Here is a 26578-nt window from a genome sequence, read left to right as displayed (position 1 = left end):
GGCGGGCGGTTGGGAGGACACGGGGGGCGGGGCCCGGCACGGGGCGGGCGGTTGGGAGGACACGGGGGGCGGGGCTCGGCACGGGGCGGGCGGTTGGGAGGACACGGGGGGCGGGGCCCGGCACGGGGCGGGCGGGCGGTTGGGGGGACACGGGGGGCGGGGCTCGGCACGGGGCGGGCGGTTGGGAGGACACGGGGGGCGGGGCCCGGCACGGGGCGGGCGGGCGGTTGGGGGGACACGGGGGGCGGGGCCCGGCACGGGGCGGGCGGTTGGGAGGACACGGGGGGGCGGGGCCCGGCACGGGGGCGGGCGGTTGGGGGGACACGGGGGGCGGGGCTCGGCACGGGGCGGGCGGTTGGGAGGACACGGGGGGCGGGGCCCGGCACGGGGCTGGCGGTTGGGAGGACACGGGGCGGGCGGTTGGGAGGACACGGGGGGCGGGGCTCGGCACGGGGCGGGCGGTTTGGAGTACAGGTTTCACGGCCACTCTAGCTCCTGTTCCCGTTTTCCCGCCTTTCCCCCTCCCGGCCTCTCTGCGCAAGCGCTGTCCCAACCCTGCCCTGGTAACGGCGGGCCGAGACGTTGCTCGTTGGCCGCGCCCCCTCCGGGGCTCCGCGCCAATCACAATGCGCTTCCCGGCCAAGTCTTCCTCGGCCGCCTGGCTCCCTTTAGCCACGCCCGCCCAGCACTACCCCAGTCTCCCCCCAGAACCGTTCCTTGAGCCGGTTTATCCCCGCCCCACCCAACTGTCCGCCCCGCCCCCTGGGCCTCGTCCAATCCGCGATCACTGCTCCTTAGCCCGCGCCCCTCTCTCCGCGCACGAGATGGGCGGGATAAGAGGGTGGGGGTCGCGGCCAATTGGCACCGCGTTCTGTCGGACTGTGCAATCAGAACCTCGTTCCCCCGGTAACTAGCGCAGCCTCCTGCGGCGCCTCCTTCTGCGCATGCGCCCTGCGCCCTTTCAGCCCTCTCCCCCATGGTGTCTTTTTCTCTGCGCATGCGCCACACTTTTCTCCGATTAACGCCGTATTACGCGTGCGTCCGTCCTCCAACTACCCGGCACGCGCTCGTCCCCGCCGTGACAGCTTGGCGCATGCGCCCCTTGACCTTCTGCGCGCTCCCAGGCTGACTCCCGTGGCGTCCCAAGGGAGCCCCTGCCAGCGCGCATGCGCGCCGCGGCCCCCGGCCCTGGTTCCGGTTTGGCTCTGCCTTGGGCGCCATCTTGGATTTGGGGAGAAGCCGCGAGCGGGCGGGAGGAGGGGCGCGGCGGAGAGAGCGGGGAGGGGGGCCGGACCGCGCCAGGCCCCCCACCCCCGGAGCCCCACAGGGCCCCTGGAGAGCCGCCCCCGCCGCGGGCCCCCCGCCTGCACAGCGCCCCCCCGCCAGCGCCCCCCCGGCCCCCTTCGCCCTCCAGAAGGACTCCCCGCCCCCACACGGCGCCCGCCCCTCCGACCCCCGCCCCCTCGAGCCGCCCCCCCGCAGGGGGCAGGGGGCTGAGGAGCGCGTGCGGAGTCCCGCCCCCCCGGACAGCGGCCGCGGGGGGAGCCGGGTGCAGACCCCCAGGGCCCCCCCGCGCGGGGCCGGAGGAGGCCGCTGGGGCTGCTGCCCCCGCCCCGGGCCCCGGAGCTGGAGCCGCCGCCAGCCGCTGGTGAGAGACGGGCGCGGGGCGCGGCGGCCGGGGCGGGCGCTCACGGGGGGCTTGGGTCGGGGCCATGCGGGGAAAGGGCCAGGTCGGAGGCTGAGGGGCCGGGGGGGAGCTGCAGGCTGCTCCTCTGAGGACACAGGAGGATGCCAGGGGCAGGGGGCTGGCCCAGCGCGGGGCAGTGGGGATATGGGGGGGCAGGGGGGATCGTCTGGCCCAGCACGGGGCAGTGGGGATATGGGGGGGGCTGGGGGGATCGTCTGGCCCAGCGCGGGGCAGTGGGGATATGGGGGGGGCAGGGGGGATCGTCTGGCCCAGCGCGGGGCAGTGGGGATATGGGGGGGGCTGGGGGGATCGTCTGGCCCAGCGCGGGGCAGTGGGGCTCTGGGGGGGGGCTGGGGGGATCGTCTGGCCCAGCGCGGGGCAGTGGGGATATGGGGGGGGTTGGGGGGATCGTCTGGCCCAGCGCGGGGCAGTGGGGATATGGGGGGGGTTGGGGGGATCGTCTGGCCCAGCGCGGGGCAGTGGGGATATGGGGGGGGGTTGGGGGATCGTCTGGCCCAGCACGGGGCAGTGGGGATATGGGGGGGGCTGGGGGGATCGTCTGGCCCAGCGCGGGGCAGTGGGGATATGGGGGGGCTGGGGGGATCGTCTGGCCCAGCACGGGGCAGTGAGGATATGGGGGGGGCTGGGGGGATCGTCTGGCCCAGCGCGGGGCAGTGGGGATATGGGGGGGGCTGGGGGGATCGTCTGGCCCAGCACGGGGCAGTGGGGATATGGGGGGGGTTGGGGGGATCGTCTGGCCCAGCGCGGGGCAGTGGGGATATGGGGGGGGTTGGGGGGATCGTCTGGCCCAGCGCGGGGCAGTGGGGATATGGGGGGGGGTTGGGGGATCGTCTGGCCCAGCACGGGGCAGTGGGGATATGGGGGGGGCTGGGGGGATCGTCTGGCCCAGCGCGGGGCAGTGGGGATATGGGGGGGCTGGGGGATCGTCTGGCCCAGCACGGGGCAGTGAGGATATGGGGGGGGCTGGGGGGATCGTCTGGCCCAGCACGGGGCAGTGGGATATGGGGGGGGTTGGGGGGATAGTCTGGCCCAGCACGGGGCAGTGGGGATATGGGGGGGGTTGGGGGATCGTCTGGCCCAGCACGGGGCAGTGAGGATATGGGGGGGGCTGGGGGGATCGTCTGGTCCAGCACGGGGCAGTGGGGATATGGGGGGGGCAGGGGGCTGGCCCAGCACGGGGCAGTGGGGATATGGGGGGGGCTGGGGGATCGTCTGGTCCAGCACGGGCAGTGGGGCTCTGGGGGGGGCTGGGGGGATAGTCTGGTCCAGCACGGGGCAGTGGGGATATGGGGGGGGCTGGGGGGATCGTCTGGCCCAGCACGGGGCAGTGGGGCTCTGGGGGGGGGCTGGGGGATAGTCTGGTCCAGCACGGGGCAGTGGGGATATGGGGGGGGCTGGGGGGATCGTCTGGCCCAGCACGGGGCAGTGGGGCTCTGGGGGGGGGCTGGGGGGATCGTCTGGCCAGCACGGGGCAGTGGGGCTATGGGGGGGGTTGGGGGGATCGTCTGGCCCAGCACGGGCAGTGGGGATATGGGGGGGGTTGGGGGATAGTCTGGCCCAGCACGGGGCAGTGGGGATATGGGGGGGCTGGGGGATCGTCTGGCCCAGCACGGGGCAGTGGGGATATGGGGGGGGCTGGGGGGATCGTCTGGCCCAGCACGGGGCAGTGGGGATATGGGGGGGGTTGGGGGGATCGTCTGGCCCAGCGCGGGGCAGTGGGGATATGGGGGGGGTTGGGGGGATCGTCTGGCCCAGCGCGGGGCAGTGGGGATATGGGGGGATAGTCTGGCCCAGCACGGGGCAGTGGGGCTCTGGGGGGGGCTGGGGGGATCGTCTGGCCCAGCACGGGGCAGTGGGGATATGGGGGGGTTGGGGGGATAGTCTGGCCCAGCACGGGCAGTGGGGATATGGGGGGGCTGGGGGGATCGTCTGGCCCAGCACGGGGCAGTGGGGATATGGGGGGGGCTGGGGGGATCGTCTGGCCCAGCACGGGGCAGTGGGGATATGGGGGGGGTTGGGGGGATAGTCTGGCCCAGCACGGGGCAGTGGGGATATGGGGGGGGTTGGGGGGATAGTCTGGCCAGCACGGGGCAGTGGGGCTCTGGGGGGGGGGGCTGGGGGGATCGTCTGGCCCAGCACGGGCAGTGGGGATATGGGGGGGGCTGGGGGGATCATCTGGTCCAGCACGGGGCAGTGGGGCTCTGGGGGGGGGCTGGGGGGGATAGTCTGGTCCAGCACGGGGCAGTGGGGATATGGGGGGGCAGGGGGCTGGCCCAGCACGGGGCAGTGGGGATATGGGGGGGGCTGGGGGGATCGTCTGGTCCAGCACGGGCAGTGGGGCTCTGGGGGGGGGCTGGGGGATAGTCTGGTCCAGCACGGGCAGTGGGGATATGGGGGGCGTTGGGGGGATAGTCTGGTCCAGCACGGGGCAGTGGGGCTCTGGGGGGGGCTGGGGGGATCGTCTGGCCCAGCACGGGGCAGTGGGGCTCTGGGGGGGGGCTGGGGGGATCGTCTGGCCCAGCACGGGGCAGTGGGGATATGGGGGGGGCTGGGGGGATCGCCTGGCCCAGCACGGGGCAGTGGGGATATGGGGGGTGTTGGGGGATAGTCTGGCCCAGCACGGGGCAGTGGGGATATGGGGGTTGGGCTGGGGGGATCGTCTGGCCCAGCACGGGGCAGTGGGGATATGGGGGGGTTGGGGGATAGTCTGCCCAGCACGGGGCAGTGGGATATGGGGGTTGGGCTGGGGGATCGTCTGGCCCAGCACGGGGCAGTGGGGATATGGGGGGGGATAGTCTGGTCCAGCACGGGGCAGTGGGGCTCTGGGGGGGGTTGGGGGGATAGTCTGGTCCAGCACGGGGCAGTGGGGATATGGGGGGGCTGGGGGGATCGTCTGGCCCAGCACGGGGCAGTGGGGCTCTGGCGGGGGGGCTGGGGGGATAGTCTGGTCCAGCACGGGGCAGTGGGGATATGGGGGTTGGGCTGGGGGATCGTCTGGCCCAGCACGGGGCAGTGGGGCTCTGGGGGGGGGCTGGGGGTATCGTCTGGCCCAGCACGGGGCAGTGGGGCTATGGGGGGGGCAGGGTCGGGCTGGGAGGATGGGCTGGCCCGTCATGAGCAGTGGGGCTACGGGGCGGGGGGAAGGATTGGGCTGGCCCAGCACAGGGGATCCCAGGCCGAGGTGGGCTCTTTGTGCCTTCACCTGCTATGGCGAGGGTCTGCCCCTCCGCCCTCTCTGTGCCCCATGGTGCCAGCTTGTCCTGGTGCTGGGTCGGGATTGGGCTGGGCTCTGAGTTGGTCCAGGAGCTAGGACCTGGAGCCGTTCCCCTACCCCAGAGGAAGGGGGTGGGGGGGGTGGGACACGGGGCCTTTTTCCTCTGGGGAAGTTGGGAAAAGGAGCTTCTTAGGCTTAACTGTGATTCTGTTCTAGAGCCAGGGATAGAACCCAGGAGTTCTGGCTCCCAGCCCCCCCCTCCCTGTCACCAGACTTTGCTCCCCGTCCTGAGCTGTGGGGAGAACCCAGGCATCCAGGCTCCCAGAGGGTCTGGGAAGGGCCATGCTGAAGGTGAGGAGGCCCCCTCCCGGTGCTGAGCGCTGCGGGGAAGCAGGGAACAATGGCAGGATTTCCCCTGTGCCTCCTGCCTGCTTTCAGCCACAGCTACAGGAGGAGCCGCTCAGCCCGGCCCCCACAGAGGACAGGCCCCATGTCCCATTCCCTGCCCCCCTGAGCCAGCCTGTCCCCGCCCTGGGTTCGGATCAGAGCCAGCGCCCCCGGAGGACACAGACCCCACAGCCCATTTCGTGAGCTGACCTACCATCTTTTTCCAGAGGGTTGGGTGTGACCCCCCTCCTGACCTGTGTGACTCCAGCTCTGAGCCCCCCCATCAGTTCTGTGCCCATCCCCTCAGTCCCCGGCCCGTCACACAGCAGGATCAGGGACCCCATGTGGGGCGCAAGGAGGGCTCAGCAATACCTGGCAGGTTGGGGGGCTAGGAAGATGACTGGGGAGAGGAAAGGGTTAAAGGATCCCCTTCATATGGCGCACCCAGGAGTCCCCATCTCCCCCCACCCTCAGATCCTCTGCCTGTCTGCAAAGGACTCTGGGAAACAAGCAGCACCACCATCACCCCCGCCCCCACCTGACAGCCCAAACCTGCCAGGCAGCTGCTGAATCTGTCTGGAGTGGGGCGAGATGGTGGGGGGGGGCTAGGAGCCAGGACTCCTGGGTTCTCTCCCGGCTCTGGGTGGGGAGTGGGGCCTGGGTGCCTCAGAGCGGGGGGCTCAGGACCAGGCCGCCTGGGCCCCTGTGCGGGCTGACGTGTGGCGTATCCCTTGCAGGAGGTGAGCGGGGCGCCAGAGCAGCCCCCCCACCACGGCCATGCCGTCCAACGCCCGGGCCGGCAGCCTCAAGGATCCTGAGGTGGCCGAGCTCTTCTTCAAGGACGACCCCGAGAAGCTGTTTGTGGATCTGCGGGAGATCGGCCATGGCAGCTTCGGGGCCGTCTACTTCGTGAGTGGCTATGGGCCCTGCCCCGGGGGCTCCCCTGGCCTTCTGCCCCCCCCCAACAATACCCCTTTCCCTGGCCCCACCTCTTCACCGGCCCCGCCCCTCTCCTTGGCCCTGGCCCACCACCTCACCCTTCCTGACTCCACCCCCTTCCCTGCCCTTCCTCTTTTTTGGGCCCCTGCTCCTCCCCCTGGCCTGCCCCTGTTCCCCATGGGGTTCCTCCCCTCCCCCCGGGCTGGCCCTGGGAGGGTCTCTGCCCTGTGGGGCTCCCCCGGCCAGCCCACTCTGATCCCCCTCTGCCCGGCAGGCCCGCGACATGCGCAACAACGAGGTGGTGGCCATCAAGAAGATGTCGTACAGTGGGAAGCAATCCAATGAGGTGAGCCCCCAGCTCTTGCAGGAGGGTGCAGGGGACTTAACAGACCTGGGGTAGAACCCAGGAGTCCTGGCTCCCAGCCCTTCCCCCATTGTGACCTTACTGTCTGAGCTGGGATAGAAGCCAGGCGTCCGGGCTCCCAGTCCCACTCTCCCTCCCCCCACCATCCCCCCTGAGCTGGGATAGAACCCAGGCGTCCGGGCTCCCGGTCCCCCATCCCCCCCGAGCTGGGATAGAAGCCAGGCGTCCGGGCTCCCGGTCCCCCATCCCCCCCCCGAGCTGGGATAGAAGCCAGGTGTCCGGGCTCCTGGCCCCTAAGCGCATATGGCTGTCTCAGAAATGGCAGGACATCATTAAGGAGGTGAAGTTCCTGCAGAAGCTACGACACCCCAACACCATCGAGTACAAGGGCTGCTACCTGCGGGAACACACGGCCTGGGTGAGTGGGGGACGGGGGTGTTCGGGGTGGGAGGTTTGGATGTCAGGGCGGGGGTGTGTGCAGTGAGGAGCCACGTGGAAGTGGGGTGGGGTGTGAGGGGGTGTGAGGTTTGGATGGCAGGGCCGGGGGGTGTGCAGTGAGGAGCCACGTGGAAGTGGGGTGGGGTGGGAGGGGGTGGGAGGTTTGGAGGTCAGGGCGGGGGGTGTGCAGTGAGGAGCCACGTGGAAGTGGGGTGGGAGGGGGTGGGAGGTTTGGAGGTCAGGGCGGGGGGTGTGCAGTGAGGAGCCACGTGGAAGTGGGGTGGGGTGTGAGGGCGTGACAGGGGTGAGAGGTTTGGAGGTCAGGGCGGGGGGTGTGCAGTGAGGAGCCACGTGGAAGTGGGGTGGGGTGTGAGGGGGTGGGAGGTTTGGATGTCAGGGCGGGGGGTGTGCAGTGAGGAGCCACGTGGAAGTGCAGAAAAGGACCTAGGGGTGACAGTGGACGAGAAGCTGGATATGAGTCAGCAGTGTGCCCTTGTTGCCAAGAAGGCCAACGGCATTTTGGGATGTATAAGTAGGGGCATAGCGAGCAGATCGACGGACGTGATCGTTCCCCTCTATTCGACATTGGTGAGGCCTCATCTGGAGTACTGTGTCCGGTTTTGGGCCCCACACTTCAAGAAGGATGTGGATAAATTGGAGAGAGTCCAGCGAAGGGCAACAAAAATGATTAGGGGACTGGAACACATGAGTTATGAGGAGAGGCTGAGGGAGCTGGGATTGTTTAGCCTGCAGAAGAGAAGAATGAGGGGGGATTTGATAGCTGCTTTCAACTACCTGAAAGGGGGTTCCAAAGAGGATGGCTCTAGACTGTTCTCAATGGTAGCAGATGACAGAACGAGGAGTAATGGTCTCAAGTTGCAGTGGGGGAGGTTTAGATTGGATATTAGGAAAAACTTTTTCACTAAGAGGGTGGTGAAACACTGGAATGTGTTACCTAGGGAGGTGGTAGAATCTCCTTCCTTAGAGGTTTTTAAGGTCAGGCTTGACAAAGCCCTGGCTGGGATGATTTAACTGGGAATTGGTCCTGCTTCGAGCAGGGGGTTGGACTAGATGACCTTCTGGGGTCCCTTCCAACCCTGATATTCTATGATTCTATGATAAGTGGGGTGGGGTGTGGGGGGGTGGGAGGTTTGGAGGTCAGGGCGGGGGGTGTGCAGTGAGGAGCCACGTGGAAGTGGGGTGGGGTGTGAGGGCGTGACAGGGGTGAGAGGTTTGGAGGTCAGGGCGGGGGGTGTGCAGTGAGGAGCCACGTGGAAGTGGGGTGGGGTGTGAGGGGGTGGGAGGTTTGGATGTCAGGGCGGGGGGTGTGCAGTGAGGAGCCACGTGGAAGTGGGGTGGAGTGTGGGGGGGTGGCAGGGGTGGGAGGTTTGGAGGTCAGGGCGGGGGGTGTGCAGTGAGGAGCCACGTGGAAGTGGGGTGGAGTGTGGGGGGGTGGCAGGGGTGGGAGGTTTGGAGGTCAGGGCGGGGGGTGTGCAGTGAGGAGCCACGTGGAAGTGGGGTGGGGGGTGGGAGGTTTGGAGGTCAGGGCGGGGGGTGTGCAGTGAGGAGCCACGTGGAAGTGGGGTGGGGTGTGGGGGGGTGGCAGGGGTGGGAGGTTTGGATGGCAGGGCGGGGGGTGTGCAGTGAGGAGCCACGTGGAAGTGGGGTGGGGTGTGAGGGGGTGGGAGGTTTGGAGGTCAGGGCGGGGGGTGTGCAGTGAGGAGCCACGTGGAAGTGGGGTGGGGTGTGGGGGGGTGGCAGGGGTGGGAGGTTTGGATGGCAGGGCGGGGGGTGTGCAGTGAGGAGCCACGTGGAAGTGGGGTGGGGTGTGAGGGGGTGGGAGGTTTGGAGGTCAGGGCGGGGGGTGTGCAGTGAGGAGCCACGTGGAAGTGGGGTGGGGTGTGAGGGGGTGGCAGGGGTGAGAGGTTTGGAGGTCAGGGCCGGGGGTGTGCAGTGAGGAGCCACGTGGAAGTGGGGTGGGGTGTGAGGGGGTGGCAGGGGTGAGAGGTTTGGAGGTCAGGGCCGGGGGTGTGCAGTGAGGAGCCACGTGGAAGTGGGGTGGGGTGTGGGGGGGTGGCAGGGGTGGGTTGGGTATAGCAGGCCCACCACGCTCACCCCTCTTGTCCCCCCACAGCTGGTGATGGAGTACTGCCTGGGCTCTGCCTCAGACCTGCTGGAGGGTGAGTGCGGGGCCGCGGGGGGGACTGTACCCCAAAGGGGCTGGGGGGGCTGCTCTGACCCCTCCCTCTGCCCCCAGTGCACAAGAAGCCGCTGCAGGAGGTGGAGATCGCAGCCATCACCCACGGAGCGCTGCAGGGCCTGGCCTACCTCCACTGCCACAACATGATCCACAGGTACCCCCCGCCCGCGCCCGTCTCTTCCTTTCCGTCTCACCCCGCCCCCATCCCCTCGCGTGTGCCCACCTCTTCCTCCGCCTCCCCGTCCCCCAGGCTGTCGTCCTCCCCCTCCGCCCCCGCCCGCCTCTTCCTCCCCGTCCCACTCCTGCCCCCCGGGTCTGTCCCCACCTCTTCCACCCCCCCCACCGTCTGTCTCCGTCTCTTCCTCCCCCGTCCCACCCCTGGCCCCATACCCCCGGTCTGTCCCTGTCGCCTCCCACCGCTGGGGATGGCTCCCTCCTGCCCCCCAGTCTGTCCCCGTTCCCCCTCCGGGGCTGGCTGTCCAGATGCTGAGCGCTGTCCCCGGGCAGAGGGGGCGTTCGTGGGGCCGTCCGGGCGCTGAGCGCTCTCGCCGGGAAGGGGGGCCGTTCGTGGGGCTCTCCCCAGGAAGGGGGGGCTGTCTGTGGGGCTGTCTGGGCACTGAGCGCCCTCTCCAGGAAGGGGGGCGTCCGAGGGGCTGTCCAGGCGCTGAGCGCTCTCTCTCTCCGGACCCCGCAGGGACGTGAAGGCCGGGAACATCCTGCTGACGGAGCCGGGGCAGGTGAAGCTTGGGGACTTTGGCTCGGCCTCCATCATTGCCCCCGCCAACTCCTTCGTGGGCACGCCGTACTGGTGAGGGGCCGGGCCGGCCGGGGGGGGCCAGGGGCGGCCAGGGGCCAGGGCCCGGGGAGCTCACTCCGTCTTTTTGTCTGTCTGCCCCAGGATGGCCCCCGAGGTGATCCTGGCCATGGACGAGGGGCAGTATGACGGGAAGGTGGACGTCTGGTCACTCGGCATCACCTGCATTGAGCTGGGTAGGCTGGGCAGAGGCGGGGGGGGGGGCGTGCTGGGCAGAGGCGGGGGGGGCGCGCTGGGCAGGGGGCGGTCGGTGCTGGGCAGGGGCGGGGGGGCGGTGCTGGGCAGGGGCAGCAGAGGCAGGGGGTGGGTGGTGCTGGGCAGGGGCGGGTTGGGCGGGCCGCGCTGGGCAGGGGCAGCAGAGGCAGGGGGTGGGTGGTGCTGGGCAGGGGCGGGGTGGGCGGTGCTGGGCAGGGGCAGGGGTGGGGGGCTGGCTGCTGATGCGTCTCTCTCCCCGCAGCGGAGCGCAAGCCGCCCCTCTTCAACATGAATGCAATGAGTGCCTTATACCACATCGCCCAGAACGAGTCCCCCGGCCTGCAGTCTAGCCACTGGTGAGCCCCCAATTCCCACGCTCCCGAGCTGTGGGTGCAGCTCGTTCCAAGCCGCCGGGGCCACCAGCCAAAGGCACCTGGGTGCCCCTCGGTGCCCGCTGGCCTCGCCTGGGAACGGGCTCCCCCGCGGGGCTATTTCTGGCTGTCGCTTGCCTGCTGGCACAGAGCCAGCCTCACAAACCCCCTCTCGCCCGACTGAGCTTCACGGGGGTCTGGGCAGTTGCTGGGGCACAGTCTGTGCTGTGCTCCTCACCCCACACCTTTGGATTTGCTGCTGGGTAGAGACCAGCCCTGGGCAGGGTCCCTGGGTCACACTCCACCACCAGGACTCCTGGGGTCTCTCCCTGCTCGGGATGGGAGTGGGGTTTAGTGGTTAGAGCAGGGGGGGTGGGAGCCAGGACTCCTGGGGTCGCTCGGGATGGGAGTGGTGTCTGGAGGTTAGAGCGGGGGGTGGGAGCCTGGGTTCTCTCCCAGCTCTGGGAGGGGAGTGTGGTCCCGTGGTTAGTGCGTGGGTGGGGCCAGGACTCCTGGGTTCGCTCCCTGGTGGTGAATTGCCCTCCCATGGGGTTAGCCATCTTGCCCCAGCTGACTCTCTGGTGTCAAGGGATGGCCCTGCTCCCCCTCCGGTTTATCTGTTTCTGCTCCCCCAGGTCCGAGTATTTCCGGAACTTCGTGGACTCCTGCCTGCAGAAAATCCCCCAAGACCGGCCCACCTCGGATGTGCTGCTCAAGGTAAGCCCCGGCCGGTCTCCCAAATTGGCTAGCTGGGGGGGTGGACAGGAGCATGTGAAGGGTCCTTGGTGTCCCCGGGGCAGCGTCTGTCACTGACCCCACCCCCGTGCCCCAGCAGCACCGGTTCCTCCTGCGGGAGCGGCCCCAGACGGTGATCATGGACCTGATCCAGCGCACCAAGGATGCTGTACGGGAGCTGGACAACCTGCAGTACCGCAAGATGAAGAAAATCCTCTTCCAGGAGGCGCAGAACGGCCCCAACGCCGAGGCGCCCGACGAGGAGGAGGTGAGAGCGGCGTTACCTGTCCCCGGGCTCCCTGTGTGCCCCACCCCGGAGGGGCCGGGTCCCAGCGCCGGACTAGGGGTCCCCCTGTGCCCAGCCCGCCTCACCCCAGAGAGGGTGCGTTGACTTTCGTCCCTCCCCCAGGAGGTGGAGCAGTTCATGCACCGGACGGGCACCATCAACAGCATGGAGAGCAGCCACTCGGTGCCCAGCATGTCCATCAGCGCCAGCAGCCAGAGCAGCAGCGTCAACAGCCTGGCGGACGCTTCCGACGAGGACGAGGGAGCGGAGATCGCCATGATGCAGGAGGGGGAGCACACAGTCACCTCCAACAGCTCCGTCATCCACCGCCTGCCGGTACCACGCGGGCAGCCCGCACTCCTGGGGCTTACCCCGGTGCTGGGAGGGACGTGGGGTGTCCTGGAGTCCCAGGCCCGGTGCTGTGGAACTGCCTTGAATGAGGCTCAGCCAGGACTCGGGGGACTCCCCGCAGGACTCGCTGTCCAGGGCAAGGGGCCTCCTGGGTCTGACCTCGGAGCGTCCAGCCCCCTGTTCACCCCGTGAGCTCCCTGCAGCGAGTCCCCCTGGATGGGCCCTGGGGCAGCCGGAGGGGCCCTGCCCCCCATTCGGCAGCCAGCGTGCGACACAGACGGGTGGTTATCCAGCGGAGGACAGGGCTTGGTAGCGCAGATATCAGGGACTTGCAGCCACGGATCCCAGGCCTGGTGCCCTGGACTCCCCTCCCAAGTCCCAAACAGGAGCCTGCCCCGTTCCAGCTGCCTGGCCCCAGCCCGCCTGTTTCCCTCCTCGGTCCTTTGTCTCTTTCCCGGGCCTGCAGGTCACCTCCTCGGCACCGACACCCCGGCTCGTCCTTGCAGAGGATGGGCCCAGCCATCGGCTGCCAGGCTACAGTGTCGGCCATTCTCTGTCCCAGGCAGCCAGTCACAGTCACACCTGCCCTCCAGGGGGCGCTGCAGCCATCACCCACCCTCATCCTCCCCCCTAGATGCTTGAGTGACACACAGGGGAAACTGAGGCACACACAGTATTCAGAGAAAACAATAAGAACGCTCCTGCTCTGTGGGTCTGATGGTTAGAGCGGAGGGCCGAGAGTCAGGACTCCTGGGTCCCATCTCCTCTCTCTCCATCGCCCGCCAGGGCCATGATAACCTGTACGATGACCCGTACCAGCCGGAGATGGAGCCGCAGAGTTCCTCCTCGGCTGCCCGGCGCCGCGCGTACTGCCGCAACCGGGACCATTTTGCCACCATCCGCACGGCCTCGCTGGTAAGGGGCGGGGAATGGGCTGAGAGGGGGTGCTGTGCTGGAGTGGGGGGTGGGGTGGGCAGGCTCCCCATATGGGAGGAGCGGGGGGCCCTCACGAAGGTAGGGTGCAGTTAGCAGGTGGGGCTGGCGGGGGGCTGAGAGTTGGGGATAGGGGCTGGGGTGAGGTTACTGGGTGGGGCCAGGAGATGGGCGGGGTCAGAGGCTGCTGGGCCAGGTCGCTGGGCGGGGTCGTGTGGTGGAGTGGGGATGGGCTGGGTCATGGGGCAGGCAGGGGGGGGTCAGGGGGTCAGGGGGCGGGCAGGACTGGGTTAGGATGTGGGGTGGGTGGGGTTGCTGGGCAGGGTCAGGGGTCAGGGTGGGGTTGCTGGGCAGTGTCAGGGGTCAGGGGCCCGGGTCAGGGTGGGGTGGCTGGGCGGGGTCAGGGGCCTGGGAGGGGTCAGGGTGGGGCAGCTGGGTGGGGTCACGGGCCTGGGAGGGGCTGCTGGGTGGGGTCAGGGGCCTGGGAGGGGCGGCTGGGCGGGGTCAGGGGCCTGGGTGGGGCGGCTGGGTGGGGTCAGGGGCCTGGGAGGGGTGGCTGGGTGGGGTCAGGGTGGGGCTGCTGGGCGGGGTCAGGGGCCTGGGTGGGGCTGCTGGGCGGGGTCAGGGGCCTGGGGTCAGGGGCCTGGGAGGGGCGGCTGGGTGGGGTCAGGGTGGGGCTGCTGGGCGGGGTCAGGGGCCCGGGTGAGGTGGCTGGGCGGGGTCAGGGGCCTGGGTGGGGCTGCTGGGCGGGGTCAGGGGCCTGGGGTCAGGGGCCTGGGTGGGGTCAGGGTGGGGCTGCTGGGCGGGGTCAGGGGCCCGGGTGAGGTGGCTGGGCGGGGTCAGGGGCCTGGGGTCAGGGTGGGGCGGCTGGGCGGGGGTCAGGGGCCTGGGAGGGGCGGCTGGGCGGGGTCAGGGTGGGGCTGCTGGGCGGGGTCAGGGGCCCGGGTGAGGTGGCTGGGCGGGGTCAGGGGCCTGGGGTCAGGGTGGGGCGGCTGGGCGGGGTCAGGGGCCTGGGGTCAGGGTGGGGCGGCTGGGCGGGGTCAGGGGCCTGGGGTCAGGGTGGGGCTGCTGGGCGGGGTCAGGGGCCCGGGTGAGGTGGCTGGGCGGGGTCAGGGGCCTGGGGTCAGGGTGGGGCTGCTGGGCAGGGTCAGGGGCCGGGGGCTGCCGGGGGGGCCGCCGGGGGGGCTGGGCGTGCTCAGAGCTCCGCCCCCGCCCAGGTGACGCGGCAGATCCAGGAGCATGAGCAGGACTCGGCGCTGCGGGAGCAGATGAGCGGCTACAAGCGCATGCGGCGGCAGCACCAGAAGCAGCTCCTGGCGCTGGAGAACAAGCTGCGGGCGGAGCTGGACGAGCACCAGCTGCGGCTCGACAAGGAGCTGGAGGCCCATCGCAGCAGCTTCAGCGCCGAGGCCGAGAAGCTGGCCAAGAAGCACCAGGCCATCTTCGAGAAGGAGGTGGGGCCGGCGGGGCGAGCGGGGCCAGCGGGGGGCGGGGCCGGCGGGGGGCGGGGCCAGGGGGCGGCGGGGGCTGGCGGGGGGCCGCTCACCCCGCCCCCTGCCCCGCAGGCCAAGGCGGCGCTGGCCGAGGAGAAGAAGTTCCAGCAGCACATCCTGGGCCAGCAGAAGAAGGAGCTGAGCAACCTGCTGGAGTCCCAGAAACGCCAGTACAAGCTGCGCAAGGAGCAGCTCAAGGAGGTGACGAGAGGGGGCCCCGGGGGGTGGGTTGCTGCGGCCTCCAGCCCAGACCCTGCTCCCCCCCCAGAGCCGGGAACAGACCCCCCCACAGAGCCAGACCCTGCTCCCCCCCTGGGGCCGGGAACAGACCCTCCCCCAGAGCCAGCCCCTGCTCCCCCCCTGGGGCCGGGAACAGACCCTCCCCCAGAGCCAGCCCCTGCTCCCCCCCCGGGGCCGGGAACAGACCCCCCAGCCCAGCCCCTGCCCCCCCCCCCGGGGCCGGGAACAGACCCCCCAGAGCCAGCCCCTGCTCCCCCCCCGGGGCCGGGAACAGACCACCCAGCCCAGCCCCTGCTCCCCCCCCGGGGCCGGGAACAGACCCCCCAGCCCAGCCCCTGCTCCCCCCCCGGGGCCGGGAACAGACCACCCAGCCCAGCCCCTGCTCCCCCCTGGGACCGGGAACAGACCCCCCAGCCCAGCCCCTGCTCCCCCCCCGGGGCCGGGAACAGACCACCCAGCCCAGCCCCTGCTCCCCCCCGGGGCCGGGAACAGACCACCCAGCCCAGCCCCTGCTCCCCCCCCGGGGCCGGGAACAGACGGCCCAGCCCAGCCCCTGCTCCCCCCCCGGGGCCGGGAACAGACGGCCCAGCCCAGCCCCTGCTCCCCCCCCGGGGCCGGGAACAGACGGCCCAGCCCAGCCCCTGCTCCCCCCCCGGGGCCGGGAACAGACGGCCCAGCCCAGCCCCTGCTCCCCCCCCGGGGCCGGGAACAGACGGCCCAGCCCAGCCCCTGCCCCCCCCCCGGGGCCGGGAACAGACGGCCCAGCCCAGCCCCTGCTCCCCCCCCGGGGCCGGGAACAGACCGCCCAGCCCAGCCCCTGCTCCCCCCCCGGGGCCGGGAACAGACGGCCCAGCCCAGCCCCTGCTCCCCCCCTGGGGCCGGGAACAGACACCCCCCCCCCAGAGCCAGCCCCTGCTCCCCCCCCGGGGCCGGGAACAGACCCCCCAGCCCAGCCCCTGCTCCCCCCCCCGGGCTGGCTGGCTGGCGGCTGCAGGCGGCTCGTCCCGCAGGAGCGGCAGGAGGGGCCGGGCACGCCGCGGCGGGAGCGGCGGGAGCGCCAGGCCTGGCTGCTGCGGCAGAAGGAGACCCTGCAGCGCTGCCAGGCCGAGGAGGAGGCCGGGCTGCTGCGCCGCCAGCGCCACTACCTGGAGCTGCAGTGCCGCCAGCACAAGCGCAAGATGCTGCTGGCGCGCCACAACCTCGACCAGGACCTGCTGCGTGAGGTGGGCGGGGGCGGGGCCTGGGTGCTGGGCTGTGCAAGGGGGCGGGGCCTGGGGGCAGGGGCGGGGCCTGGAGTGGGGGCGGGGTGCTGGGCTGTGTGAGGGGGCGGGGCCTGGCCAGGGGGGCGGGGCGCTGGGCTGTGTGAGGGGGCGGGGCCTGGCCAGGGGGGCGGGGCCTGGCGGGTGGGGGAGGCAGTGGGCAGGGCGCTGGGCGGTGCGAGGTGGGTGGGGCCTGGGCAGGGCGCTGGCCGGCGGGGGGCGGGGCTGGGGCCCGCGGCCCCCCCAGCGTGACGCCGCCCCCGCCCCGCAGGACCTGAACAAGAAGCAGACGCAGAAGGACCTGGAGTGCGCCATGCTGCTGCGGCAGCACGAGTCGACGCAGGAGCTGGAGTTCCGGCAGCTGCAGACGGTGCAGCGCACCCGCACCGAGCTCACCCGCCTGCAGCACCAGACCGAGCTCAGCAACCAGCTGGAGTACAACAAGCGCCGCCAGCAGGAGCTGCGCCAGAAGCACGCCGCCGAGGTCCGCCAGCAGCCCAAGAGCCTCAAAGTAGGTGCCGCCCGGGGGCCCCGCCCGTGTAGCCTGGGGGGCCCGCAGCCGGACGGCCAGGAGGCCTGGGCTCTAGAACCGGGCCCGGGGGGCCCGCAGCCGGACGGCCAGGAGGCCTGGGCTCTAGAACCGGGCCCGGGGGGCCCGCAGCCGGACGGCCAGGAGGCCTGGGCTCTAGAACCGGGCCCGGGGGGCCCGCAGCCGGACGGACAGGATAACTGGGGTTTAGAGCCAGACGGCCAGGAGGCAGGGGTTCTAGAGCCTGAGAGCCTGGGGGTTCGAGAGCCAGACGGTGATGTGGTTCTAGAGCATGAGAGCCTGGGGGCTCTGGAGCCGGATGGGGAGGAGGCCGAGGTTCTAGAGCGGGAGAGTCTGGGGCTTCTAGAGCCAGGCCTCGTGGCCCTGGGGGTTCTAAAGCCAGATGGCCAGGAGGCTGAGCTTCTAGACCTGGAAGCTCTGGAGCCAGACGGGCAGGAGGCATCCCTAGACCCTGCCCTGGGGGCGCTGGAGCCGTCCACCCCCTGCCGTCTCCCCGGCATGCTGCCCCTGATCCCGGAGGAGGGGGAGGGGCCGCGGGGCCCAGCCGACGGCTGCCCGGCCCCCGAGGACCCCTATGCAGAGCTGCGGCACGGCCGGGAGGAGGGGGCCAGGCCGGCACCCGCCCCCTTGGCGCCCCTGCTGCCCCATGCCCTGTGCGCGGGGCTGGCGCTGCTGGTGGCCGCCTACCCCAGCGGGCCGGCCCTGCTGCTGCTGCTGGCGGCGCTGTGGGCCCAGGGCTCCGGTGGCGGGGCCCAGGCGGTGCTGCTGGCCCTGGAGGGGGCGCTGGTGGGGCTGGGCGTCTCCTACGCCCTGCTGCACTCACTCTTCCTGCTCTCGGGCCCCTCCTTCCTGGCCCTGGCCAAGGGGGCGGGGGCGCTGGGCGTGCTGGGGCTGAGCGCCAGGCGGGGCCGGCTCTATGTGCCCGTCATCCTGCTGGCCTCCCACCTGCTGGCCTCGCCCTGGCTCTTCCTGCCACTCTACCTGCTGATGGCGCTGGCCCGGCGGGCCCTGCGGGGGCTGCCCCACTGCGCCCGCCGCCTCTGGCTGCGCGCCCTGCTGGGCATGCCCCTGCCCGCCTTCCGCGCCCTGCAGGGCCTGGGGCTGGTCACCGAGGGCGGCCTCTTCCGTCTCTTCCCCAAGACCAACAAGGGTGGCTTCCGCAGCCGGCTGCCCGTGCCCGCCCCCCACCTGCCCGCCCCGCCGGCCTGGCCCCGCCGCACCCTGGCCCTGCTGGCCCAGCCCGTGCGGGCCCTCAACCAGCGCCTGCTGCGGCTGGCGCGGGAGCTGAGCGCCCGCCTGCCCCCGGCCGCCCTGCACCGCCTCAAGGGCCTGCGGCTGCTGCGGGAGGAGCGGCCCAGCCGCATCCCCCGGCTGGCGGGCAGGGGGCGCCGCGGGCAGGGCTGGAGGGCTGGGCCCATGGCCCAGGGGGGCCGGGCTGCCTCCAGCGGGGGGCGCCGCAGCGCCCCTGGGGACCCCCGCGCAGCCCGCCGGCCCTGGAGGTGAGGCCACCAGCCCCCCGCCACACACTTGGTTTTGGCTCGGGAACCAGCCACGCCCCTGTGCCGCCCAGTGGTTGGCTGGGGACGAGCCACAGCCCTGTGACAGCGTGAACAGGCCCCGCCCCCTCTTCCTGGTTCGGTTGGGGGGGGCTGTGAGAGAGGATCTCCTCTTCCTCCTCTCTGTGCTGGGATCCATCCCGCCCCTCCCATCTGAATGTGGGGGTGGGGCAGCTCGGTTCTCCTTCCCCAGCCCCCCCCCACCAGAGCACAGGCTGGGGGCGAGCCCCCAGCCTCCCCAAAATCCACAGCAGGGCATCCCCTACTACTGGGCTTCTCTGGGCATCCTCTACCAGAGCGCCCCCATGGCCCGGCGGAGGGGGATGTGACCCCAAAGGCAGGTGGCTCCCATGGCTCACTGGGGGGGGGGACGTGACCCCCCCATGGCCCAGCATGAGGGATGTGACCCCAGTATCTTTGAGGTTATGTTTTGCCAAGGGGGTCGAAGGGGACTGAACCCCCCTGTGGGTGCTCTGTGTAGGGATCCAGGGCTGGAGGGCACAGCTGCAGTGTCTGCTATGGAGGAAAGAATCACCTAACCCTTGCCCCCCAGGAGCCGGCAGGGGTGCAGTGGGGGGGCCTGGGGGAAGGGCAGCAGTTGGGTGGTTGAAGGGAGGACTGGGGGGGATGTGACCCCTTCACCCAGGGGTGCTGCTATCGGGGCCAGTGGTTTGTCTGTCTCTGAGCCGGGGGCCACAGCCCCCCGCAAACGCTATCCAAGCCCCTGGGGCAGGGGCTCGATTCTCCGCTAGTTGCAGGCCCCAAACACTATCCGCCCCCTCAGAAATAGAGGGGGGCTCCCATCCGGCCGCAAGCGCCGGGGGAAGGTGCGTTTCCGCTCCCAGCTCCGAGGGGCGGCCCTAGGTGATTCTTTCCCCGGAGACGGCTTCGTTTTCCCCATCTCTGTAACCCCGCTCCCCTCGGGGGAGACTTGAACGTATTTATTTGCAGATGCCTTTACATTTTGTGTGTGTGTGCGCGTTTTTTTTATGTAAGTGATCAAACACGTTATTTTTTGTTTGTTTTGGGGTAAATCTGTGATATTTCTTTTTTTATTTGACTGAAAACAGGAGAAATAAAATAAAAATAATCACAGATTTCCCAAAAATGGGAGAGTCTAAATCTTCTTTTGTGTTAAATTAATTTCTTATCAATTGCTTGGGGGAGGGTGAACCCTTTGCTTTCCGTCAAACCCTCCCCCCCGTGGTTTTTGGCAGCCCTTGGGTAACGCTGATTTCATTTGCTGCAGTTTTAGAAAATCTCATTGGTGGTTTTGTGGAGCGCCTTTATTTATCGCACTTGTCGGAGCGAATCTGGGATGAGTTTTCTTCCTCTTTGAAGCCAATGATGAATATTTATATTTGCTCCAGTTTATGAAATTTAGGATTCTTTTTTTATTTCTCTCTCTTTAGTCGCTTTAGTCTTATTTCTTTACTCCTGTTTCTGAGGCAAATAGTTTTTTGTCCTCGTTAGAATTTAATTTCTCTCTTGCCCTTAGTGAATTTAGAAATCCCCCCCCCCCCCCTTCAGTAAATTCAGCAACTTTCTTTGTTTCCCCCTGTTTTGGGCCTAAATCTATGAGTGTTTTCGGTCTATTTACCCTGGGCTTGCTCAACCTGGGTTTTTTTTAAGGTTCTTCCATTTTGGGGAAAGTTGCATTTCACCAGCATTTGTGTTTTTAAAACTCATTTGTCCAAGGTTTGATCCATCACTTTAATATCTGGGGGGGTTATTTTCTCCTATTTTTAGTACAGCTGTGATTATTCCTCCAGTTGAAAGCCGGGGTGGGGGGGGGTTATTTCTTTTAGATCATCTAGTCTGACCTGTATGTCCGAGGAAAGCGAATTTCAGCCGTCCCAGGCCCTATTTCAGAAAAGTCCGTTGTATTTGTTTTCTAGTTCAACTAGGAATTAATTCAGGGCAGCTTGACGGAGATCAGACGAGATGCTCACAAGAGTCCCCTCCAGGCTGAAAATCTATTCATCTTATTGCTTGGTTTTGTTGATGTATTTTCCCTGGCTCTCTCCAGCCTTTTACCAATATTGTAATGTTTTAATTTAATTTCCCCCAGGTTTGGTCCATGTTATTGATTTGTATTTGCCCATTTTTCTACAAGATTGATGGGTTTGTATTTCATTTGCTGCTCTGGTAGCCCAGTTTCCGGTCAATGTAAAACTAGGACCAGGATTGGCCCAAACGTGGAGCCATAATCTAACCCTGACCATGCTACTAGGCTTGGCCAAACATTGAAGTGATCGGATTTCACCAATTTGGGGCACATTTCTCCCAGTCTGGGCCCCAGGTGGGTGACATCTGACGATTTACTTGATTTTTATCAGTTTGCGAGCAAACCATTGGTGCAAGGCTCTCCATTTTTGGATGATTTCTCTCTGGTTTTGACCAGGGAATTGGTGCCATGGGATATTTTTAGCTGATCTGGGAAGGGGGGTAGCTTTCCCCAGCTTTTGGGGCAGCCTGTTGCTTTTTGCCTGGGGTTGGCCCACGGTGTCCTGGGCGGCCGCGCCTCCCCCGGCTATCCGCTGGCTCCCAGGGTTGGGGGCTGTTTATCCCCTGGCCTGTGTGCGTGCCATGCATTCCTTTTTACATTTTGGCTTCCTCTGAATTTGGTTTGACGCATGATTATTTTGGTTCCTTTCCACTCTCAATAAAGGACGGCCCCTTGCAGGGCGCCCTGACGAGCATCTGGTCATTACTGGGAGCTGAAACGCACCTGTCCCGTCCCCCCCCTTCATCCAGGCCCCCAGGGCACGCCCCCCTCACACAGCTCCTAGGCAGGGCAAAGGGGTCACTGGCAGGACAAAGGTCACATGTCCTGACCCTGGGACAATGGGGGCAAATTGCGGGGGGGTCTAGGCAGGGCAAAGGTCACATGCCCCTGCCATGGGACATTGGGGGCTGGTCCTGGGGGGGTCACAGGCAGGGCAAAGGTCACATGCCCCCACCATGGGATGATGGGGGCAGACTGCGGGTCCCGAGCAGGACAAAGGTCATATGTCCTGCTCATGGAACTATGGGGGCGGGTCGTGGGGGTCACAGGCATGTCATAGGCAAAGCCCCCTTGAACACAGCAGCACATGTGGGTCCCAGCCCCTGTGGTCAAGGCAGGGCAAAGGTCGCCATCCAGGGAAGGGGGAGGAGCAATGGCTCATGGGAGGGTCCAAAGCTGCCTCTTCTTGTGCCTGCCCCCCCAGCCTGCTGAGGTCAAAGGTCATGTCTCCCCCGGGCTCCCCGGGCGGGGCTGACGGGTGAACACCCTGGCGACGGCTGGGGGTTCCCGGGGGGAGAGCGGCGCTCTCCGGGCTGCGCCTGGCGTGTCTGTGTCTCTAACGTTTGCTCCTGTCTCTCTCCTCCCGTCCCGTCCCCCCCTCTCCTCCTGTCCCGTCCCGCCCCCCCCCCTCCCCGCCCGCCGGCCCCGCGGCCCCGCCCCAGTCCAAGGAGCTGCAGATCAAGAAGCAGTTCCAGGACACGTGTAAGATCCAGACCCGGCAGTACAAGGCCCTGCGCACCCACCTGCTGGAGACCACGGCCAAGAGCGAGCACAAGGCCATCCTCAAGCGCCTCAAGGACGAGCAGACCCGCAAGCTGGCCATCCTGGCGGAGCAGTACGACCACAGCATCAACGAGATGCTCTCCACGCAGGCCGTAGGTCGCCGGGCGGCCCCCCGGCCCGCCCCCCGCCCCGGCCCCCCGCCCAGCTGGCGTCCCCTGGCGGGGAAGGTCCCGGGCCCCTGCGGCACGGGCTGCTGACGCAGCGGGTTCCTACCGAGGCGGCGTGAACCCAAGTGTCCTGGCCAGATAACTGCTCTGCAGTTCTCACGCTTCTTCCTTGCGCTCGCCCGCGAGCGGGTCCAGACTTTCCCTTCCCTTCCTGTCCCAAAGCGGCGGTGCGGGGACGGGGCAAGTGAGGGCAGGGGGCTCCCCCGCGCCCCGCAGAGGGCTCCCGGCCCACGCCGCGTTCCGTCTCGCCCCTAGCTGCGGCTGGACGAGACGCAGGAGGCCGAGTACCAGGTGCTGCGGATGCAGCTGCAGCAGGAGCTGGAGTTGCTCAACGCCTACCAGAGCAAGATCAAGATCCACACGGAGGCGCAGCACGAGCGGGAGGCCCAGGAGCTGGAGCAGCGCGTCTCCATCCGCCGGGCCCTGCTGGAGCAGAGGGTACGGGAGCGGGACCCAGGCGTCCGGGACAGCTCCCCAGAGACCGTGGGCCCAGGTGTCTGGGACGGCTCCCCTGGGCGGCCCAGCCGTGCCCCCGGAGACGGGAGTGGGCGTGGGCCCAGGGGTCCGGGACGGCTCCCCTGGGCGGCCCAGCCGTGCCCCCGGAGACGGGAGTGGGCACTGGGCCCAGGGGTCTGGGACGGCTCCCCTAGGCGGCCCAGCGGTGCCCCCGGAGACGGGAGTGGGCGTGGGCCCAGGTGTCTGGGACGGCTCCCCTAGGCGGCCCAGCGGTGCCCCCGGAGACGGGAGTGGGCGTGGGCCCAGGGGTCCGGGACGGCTCCCCTGGGCGGCCCAGCCGTGCCCCCGGAGACGGGAGTGGGCACTGGGCCCAGGTGTCTGGGACGGCTCCCCTGGGCGGCCCAGCCGTGCCCCCGGAGACGGGAGTGGGCACTGGGCCCAGGGGTCTGGGACGGCTCCCCTAGGCGGCCCAGCGGTGCCCCCGGAGACGGGAGTGGGCGTGGGCCCATGTGTCTGGGACGGCTCCCCTGGGGGGCCCAGCGGTGCCCCCGGAGACGGGAGTGGGCGTGGGCCCATGTGTCTGGGACGGCTCCCCTAGGTGGCCCAGCCGTGCCCCCGGAGACGGGAGTGGGCGTGGGACCAGGTGTCTGGGACGGCTCCCCTGGGCGGCCCAGCGGTGCCCCCGGAGACGGGAGTGGGCGTGGGCCCATGTGTCTGGGACGGCTCCCCTGGGCGGCCCAGCGGTGCCCCCGGAGACGGGAGTGGGCGTGGGACCAGGTGTCTGGGATGGCTCCCCTAGGCGGCCTAGCGGTGCCCCCGGAGACCAGGTTGGGCGTGGGCCCCAGGCGTCCAAGCCAGCTCCCTTAGGGTATAGTTCCCCGCTCCGTCACAGGAGGGAGGGGATTTCTGGGGTTCCAGGTGGGCGGTGCAGGCCGGCTGTGGGCCAGGCCACGACGGACCCAGGCGGCTGGGCGGGTGCTGGGGAGACACCCGGGGGGTCCGGCCCGGCCCTGCCACGCCCTGTCTCCGCAGATCGAGGAGGAGATGCTGGCGCTGCAGAACGAGCGCTCGGAGCGGATCCGCAGCCTGCTGGAGCGGCAGGCCCGGGAGATCGAGGCCTTCGACTCAGAGAGCATGCGGCTGGGCTTCAGTAACATGGCGCTGACGGGCATCCCGGCCGAGGCCTTCAACCAGGGCTACACCGCGCCCCCCCAGCCCTGGCCCTCCCGCCCCGTGCCCCGCAGCGGCTCCCACTGGAGCCACGGCCTGCAGAACCCCGCCGGTGCCCCCCACGCCTGGCGCCAGCCCCCACTCCTGGCCCCGCCCCCCTCCGCCTGGCTCCACCCACCCCCCTCCGCCTCCTCGCCCGCCTCCGCCCCAGGGGGCCGGGCCAACCTGGTGATGCTGCGCAACAGCCCCCAGCCTCTGCGGCGCACGGCCTCCGGGGGCCAGGCCGAGCCGGGCATCAGCCGCTCGGCCAGCGTCACCTCGCACATCCTCAACGGCTCGCATTACTCCTACTCCTGAGCCAGCCGCCGGGGCGCGGGGCCGGCTGGGACCCCGGGCGGAGGGACCCTGCTGCTGAGGCCGGAGCCAGCCCCACGGCTCTCCTGGCCCCCAAGGCGGCCCCGGCCTGCCACGGGGCCTGCGCCGGGAGGGCACTGAACTCCGGGCTCCCTGCGAGCCGCCATCGACCTCCGCTGCTCAGCGCCGGCATGCGGGGCCTCGCCTGCAACCCCTGGGGCCATGCCTGGGACAGACCGGGCTATGGGGATAGGCCTCCTGAGCTCTCGCCTGGTGCCGCTGGCCCCCAACTGCCCCATGGAGAGCGATTCCACACCACGCCCAGCCCTGCGGCCCGTCCCAGAGAAGGTGCCCATGTCCACTCCTGTGACCCCGCTGACACCCCCATATCCACGCAGGAACACACCGGTCCCCTTCCCAGCCCCTCATCCCCCACCCCCACCTGGGACCATTTGATCTTTGTTTTCAAATCTCATTTTTTCCTAATTTCTTTCCCTCTTCCTGTCACTGGGGGCTGGGAGCCAGGACTCCTGGGTTCTCTCCCCAGCTCTGGGAGGGGAGTGGGGGCTGGTGGGTTAAAGCAAGGGGGGCTGGGAGCCAGGACTCCTGGGATCTATCCCATAGGTGACAGGGTAATTTTCCGTATCTTCTTCCCCCTAAGGAGCCCTGCGGTACCTAGTATGAGCAAGCCCCCAGGTTTGGGATCAGGGTACCCAGTGGGGGTGCTGTGCCTGGCGGGGGCTCAGCTTCCCTCCCCAATCAGTCAGTTCCCCAGCCCCCTCCTCTGTTCCACTCCCATGTTCCCCCTTCTCCGGGACCATCTCTCCAAAAGATAGCAGGGGAGTCTGCCCTGAGCACTGCCCGGATCAGCCCCCACCTTGCCACTGCAAGTGGGCTGCCCCTCTCCTGGACTGCAGTGACATGGGGGGACCTGAAACTGATTTTTCTATCCCCTCGGGATAGGGGATTCTTGACACTACCTTTTTGTGGTTATGGGGCAGCCTGGAAACACCTCCCCTTGGAAGTGGGGTGTGTTGATGCAGCGTTTCTGTCAGGCTGAGGGGGGATGGACACTTCCTCCAGCACGGAAAGGAGAACCTTGAAAACACTGTCCAGTGGGAGCAAGGCCCATGTTGATCCGCTTTTCCCATGTGGGGAGAGAAGCATGAAATCTATTTTCCCAGGACGGCGGCAAATCTTCATACTATTTTCCCGGCATGGGAGAGTTTGCAATACATCACTCTGTGTGGTGGGGAGACTTGAAACCACTTTTTTCTCTGGCAGGATGGAGAAACTTGAAACCCTCTTTCCATGGTGTGAGAACCTTAAAACATTTACTGTCCTAAAGGGGGAGATCTTGACCCAATTATTCCCTGGGAGCTATTTTCCGTTGGGGGGGGGAGTCACAAAACAACTATTTGCCTGCAAGCAGGAGGGGTGGGGGAGGCAATCTTTAAGCACCCTTTTCCCTCCAAGGTGGCGAATCTTGCTGAGCGGTTTCTGTGGTTTGAGGGTCAAGGAGACAGGAAAGATTTTCTCCTCCATGCCACAGGGGAAGCCTTGGCACAGAGTTTTTCCACTTTTATGCAATAAGAGGAAGCTTAAAGCAGATTTGTCTGCTCTTGTGCCATCGTGAAGGGAACTCAAACCGGATTGTGTCCTGCCACGCACTGGGGGAGAAGGTGGTTGGTGTGCTAGGGGGAGGAGACTTGAAACAGATTTTTCCTCTCACACCATGGAAAGGGAACTTGAAACAGATTTTCCTGCCCAAACGCCAATGCCCGGGTCCTCTTGGCGTGAATTTCTGCACTTTTTTTTTTTCATTATTATTTAAGATACACTCATCCAGGACGTTGATGGAACAACAACGGAAACCCTGATTCCTCCATTTCTTAATGGATTTTCTAAATAACCACCTTGCCCAACCCCTAATGAGGCTGCTCTTTACAAGGGGTCGAGGGGGGGGACACTAATTGCTTTGTTCTGCTAACTAACCACGTGGCTTGCCTGTGGGATCTGGGGGTGGAGGGCTCTGGGGCTGATGTGTAATATATATTGTCCTCTTCTTTTTAACAATCTTTTCCTTTTGGTGCCATAACTCTACCTTGTACAGGTCCCTGCTCTCTGGCTCTCTTCTGTCTCATCCCCCCGTCCCGTGTGGGTGGCGCGTGCGTGTGTGTATCTCATATTTTCTTTTTATATATAGAAGAAGGAAAATAAGAAACAAAAGAGAAATCTGTGTCCTGATGGAATGTATTAAAAGAAAACGAAACAAACCCAACCACTTTTTAAACCCTGCCAAGCCAGGGGGCGAGGAAGAACGGCAAGGGGGCCGGTGGCGGCGGGCGCTGCCCGCACGGAGAGAAGGGGAAACTTTTAATAAAAATGTTGGATATTATTAAAAAACAAACGCGGCTTGGCTGGGTTTTCTCGGTCTGGAGCAGGACTCCCGGGTTCCCTCCCGGGTTCCCTCCCGGCTCTGGGAGGGCTGGGGGGTCAGAGCAGGGGGCTGGGAGCCGGGCTCCTGGTTCTCAGAGCAGGGACAGCGAAGGCCCAGGGCTGAGCCATAGAGCCGGCTCTTTCAATGCCAGCTCGGGAGAGTTAAACCCAGCAGAGGGGCCTGGGGTGTCTGCCCAGCTGGGGGTACAGATCCCCGCGGCCCACAGTATGCCCCACCCCAGAGGCAGCTGCAGGGCATCTCGGTGCAGGGCAAGGGGTCCCCTGTGCCCACCCCGAGGGGCCGCGTCCCGGCGCCGGGCCGGGGATCCCCCTCTAAACAGCCCTGGCGCCCCACCCTGGAGAAACAGCTGCCTCTCGCATCTGATGT

General features: G+C 67.8%; 1 protein-coding gene across 6 annotated transcripts; it reads left to right on the top strand.

Moving 5' to 3' along the window:
- The first annotated feature begins 1205 nt into the window (after positions 1–1205).
- On the top strand, positions 1206–26161 carry TAOK2 (TAO kinase 2). Of its 6 annotated transcripts, none has more exons than XM_073346447.1 (20): positions 1210–1648; positions 6047–6218; positions 6523–6594; positions 6929–7030; positions 9185–9230; positions 9308–9404; positions 9945–10058; positions 10149–10240; positions 10522–10615; positions 11266–11347; positions 11466–11633; positions 11775–11987; positions 12789–12917; positions 14153–14389; positions 14501–14629; positions 15679–15891; positions 16199–16438; positions 21484–21696; positions 22027–22209; positions 23260–26161. In XM_073346447.1, exons 2-20 carry the CDS (start codon positions 6087–6089, stop codon positions 23752–23754), a joined length of 3051 nt encoding a protein of 1016 aa, XP_073202548.1. In that variant the 5' UTR covers positions 1210–1648; positions 6047–6086; the 3' UTR covers positions 23755–26161. The 6 variants fall into 6 exon arrangements, with proteins under 6 accessions (XP_073202545.1, XP_073202543.1, XP_073202546.1 ...); XM_073346446.1 differs by having other exon boundaries at positions 11463–11633; XM_073346444.1 differs by lacking the exons at positions 21484–21696; positions 22027–22209; positions 23260–26161 and having other exon boundaries at positions 1206–1648; positions 16199–20729.
- Positions 26162–26578: the final 417 nt, after the last annotated feature.

The sequence above is a fragment of the Lepidochelys kempii genome, chromosome 6, assembly GCF_965140265.1.
Source record: "Lepidochelys kempii isolate rLepKem1 chromosome 6, rLepKem1.hap2, whole genome shotgun sequence".
Lineage (NCBI taxonomy): Eukaryota > Metazoa > Chordata > Testudines > Cheloniidae > Lepidochelys > Lepidochelys kempii.
The sequence above is the reverse complement of the archived record's forward strand: the minus strand, read 5'-3'. Positions and strand labels throughout refer to the sequence as shown.

Bases quoted from the DNA above. Each gene is read 5' to 3' on its own strand.
- TAOK2 (XM_073346442.1), top strand. From the start codon at position 6,087: ATGCCGTCCAACGCCCGGGCCGGCAGCCTCAAGGATCCTGAGGTGGCC. The intron at 10,241-10,521 runs GTAGGCTGGGCA...CTCTCCCCGCAG, and splicing joins CATCACCTGCATTGAGCTGG to CGGAGCGCAAGCCGCCCCTC. The intron at 12,918-14,152 runs GTAAGGGGCGGG...GCCCCCGCCCAG, and splicing joins CCATCCGCACGGCCTCGCTG to GTGACGCGGCAGATCCAGGA.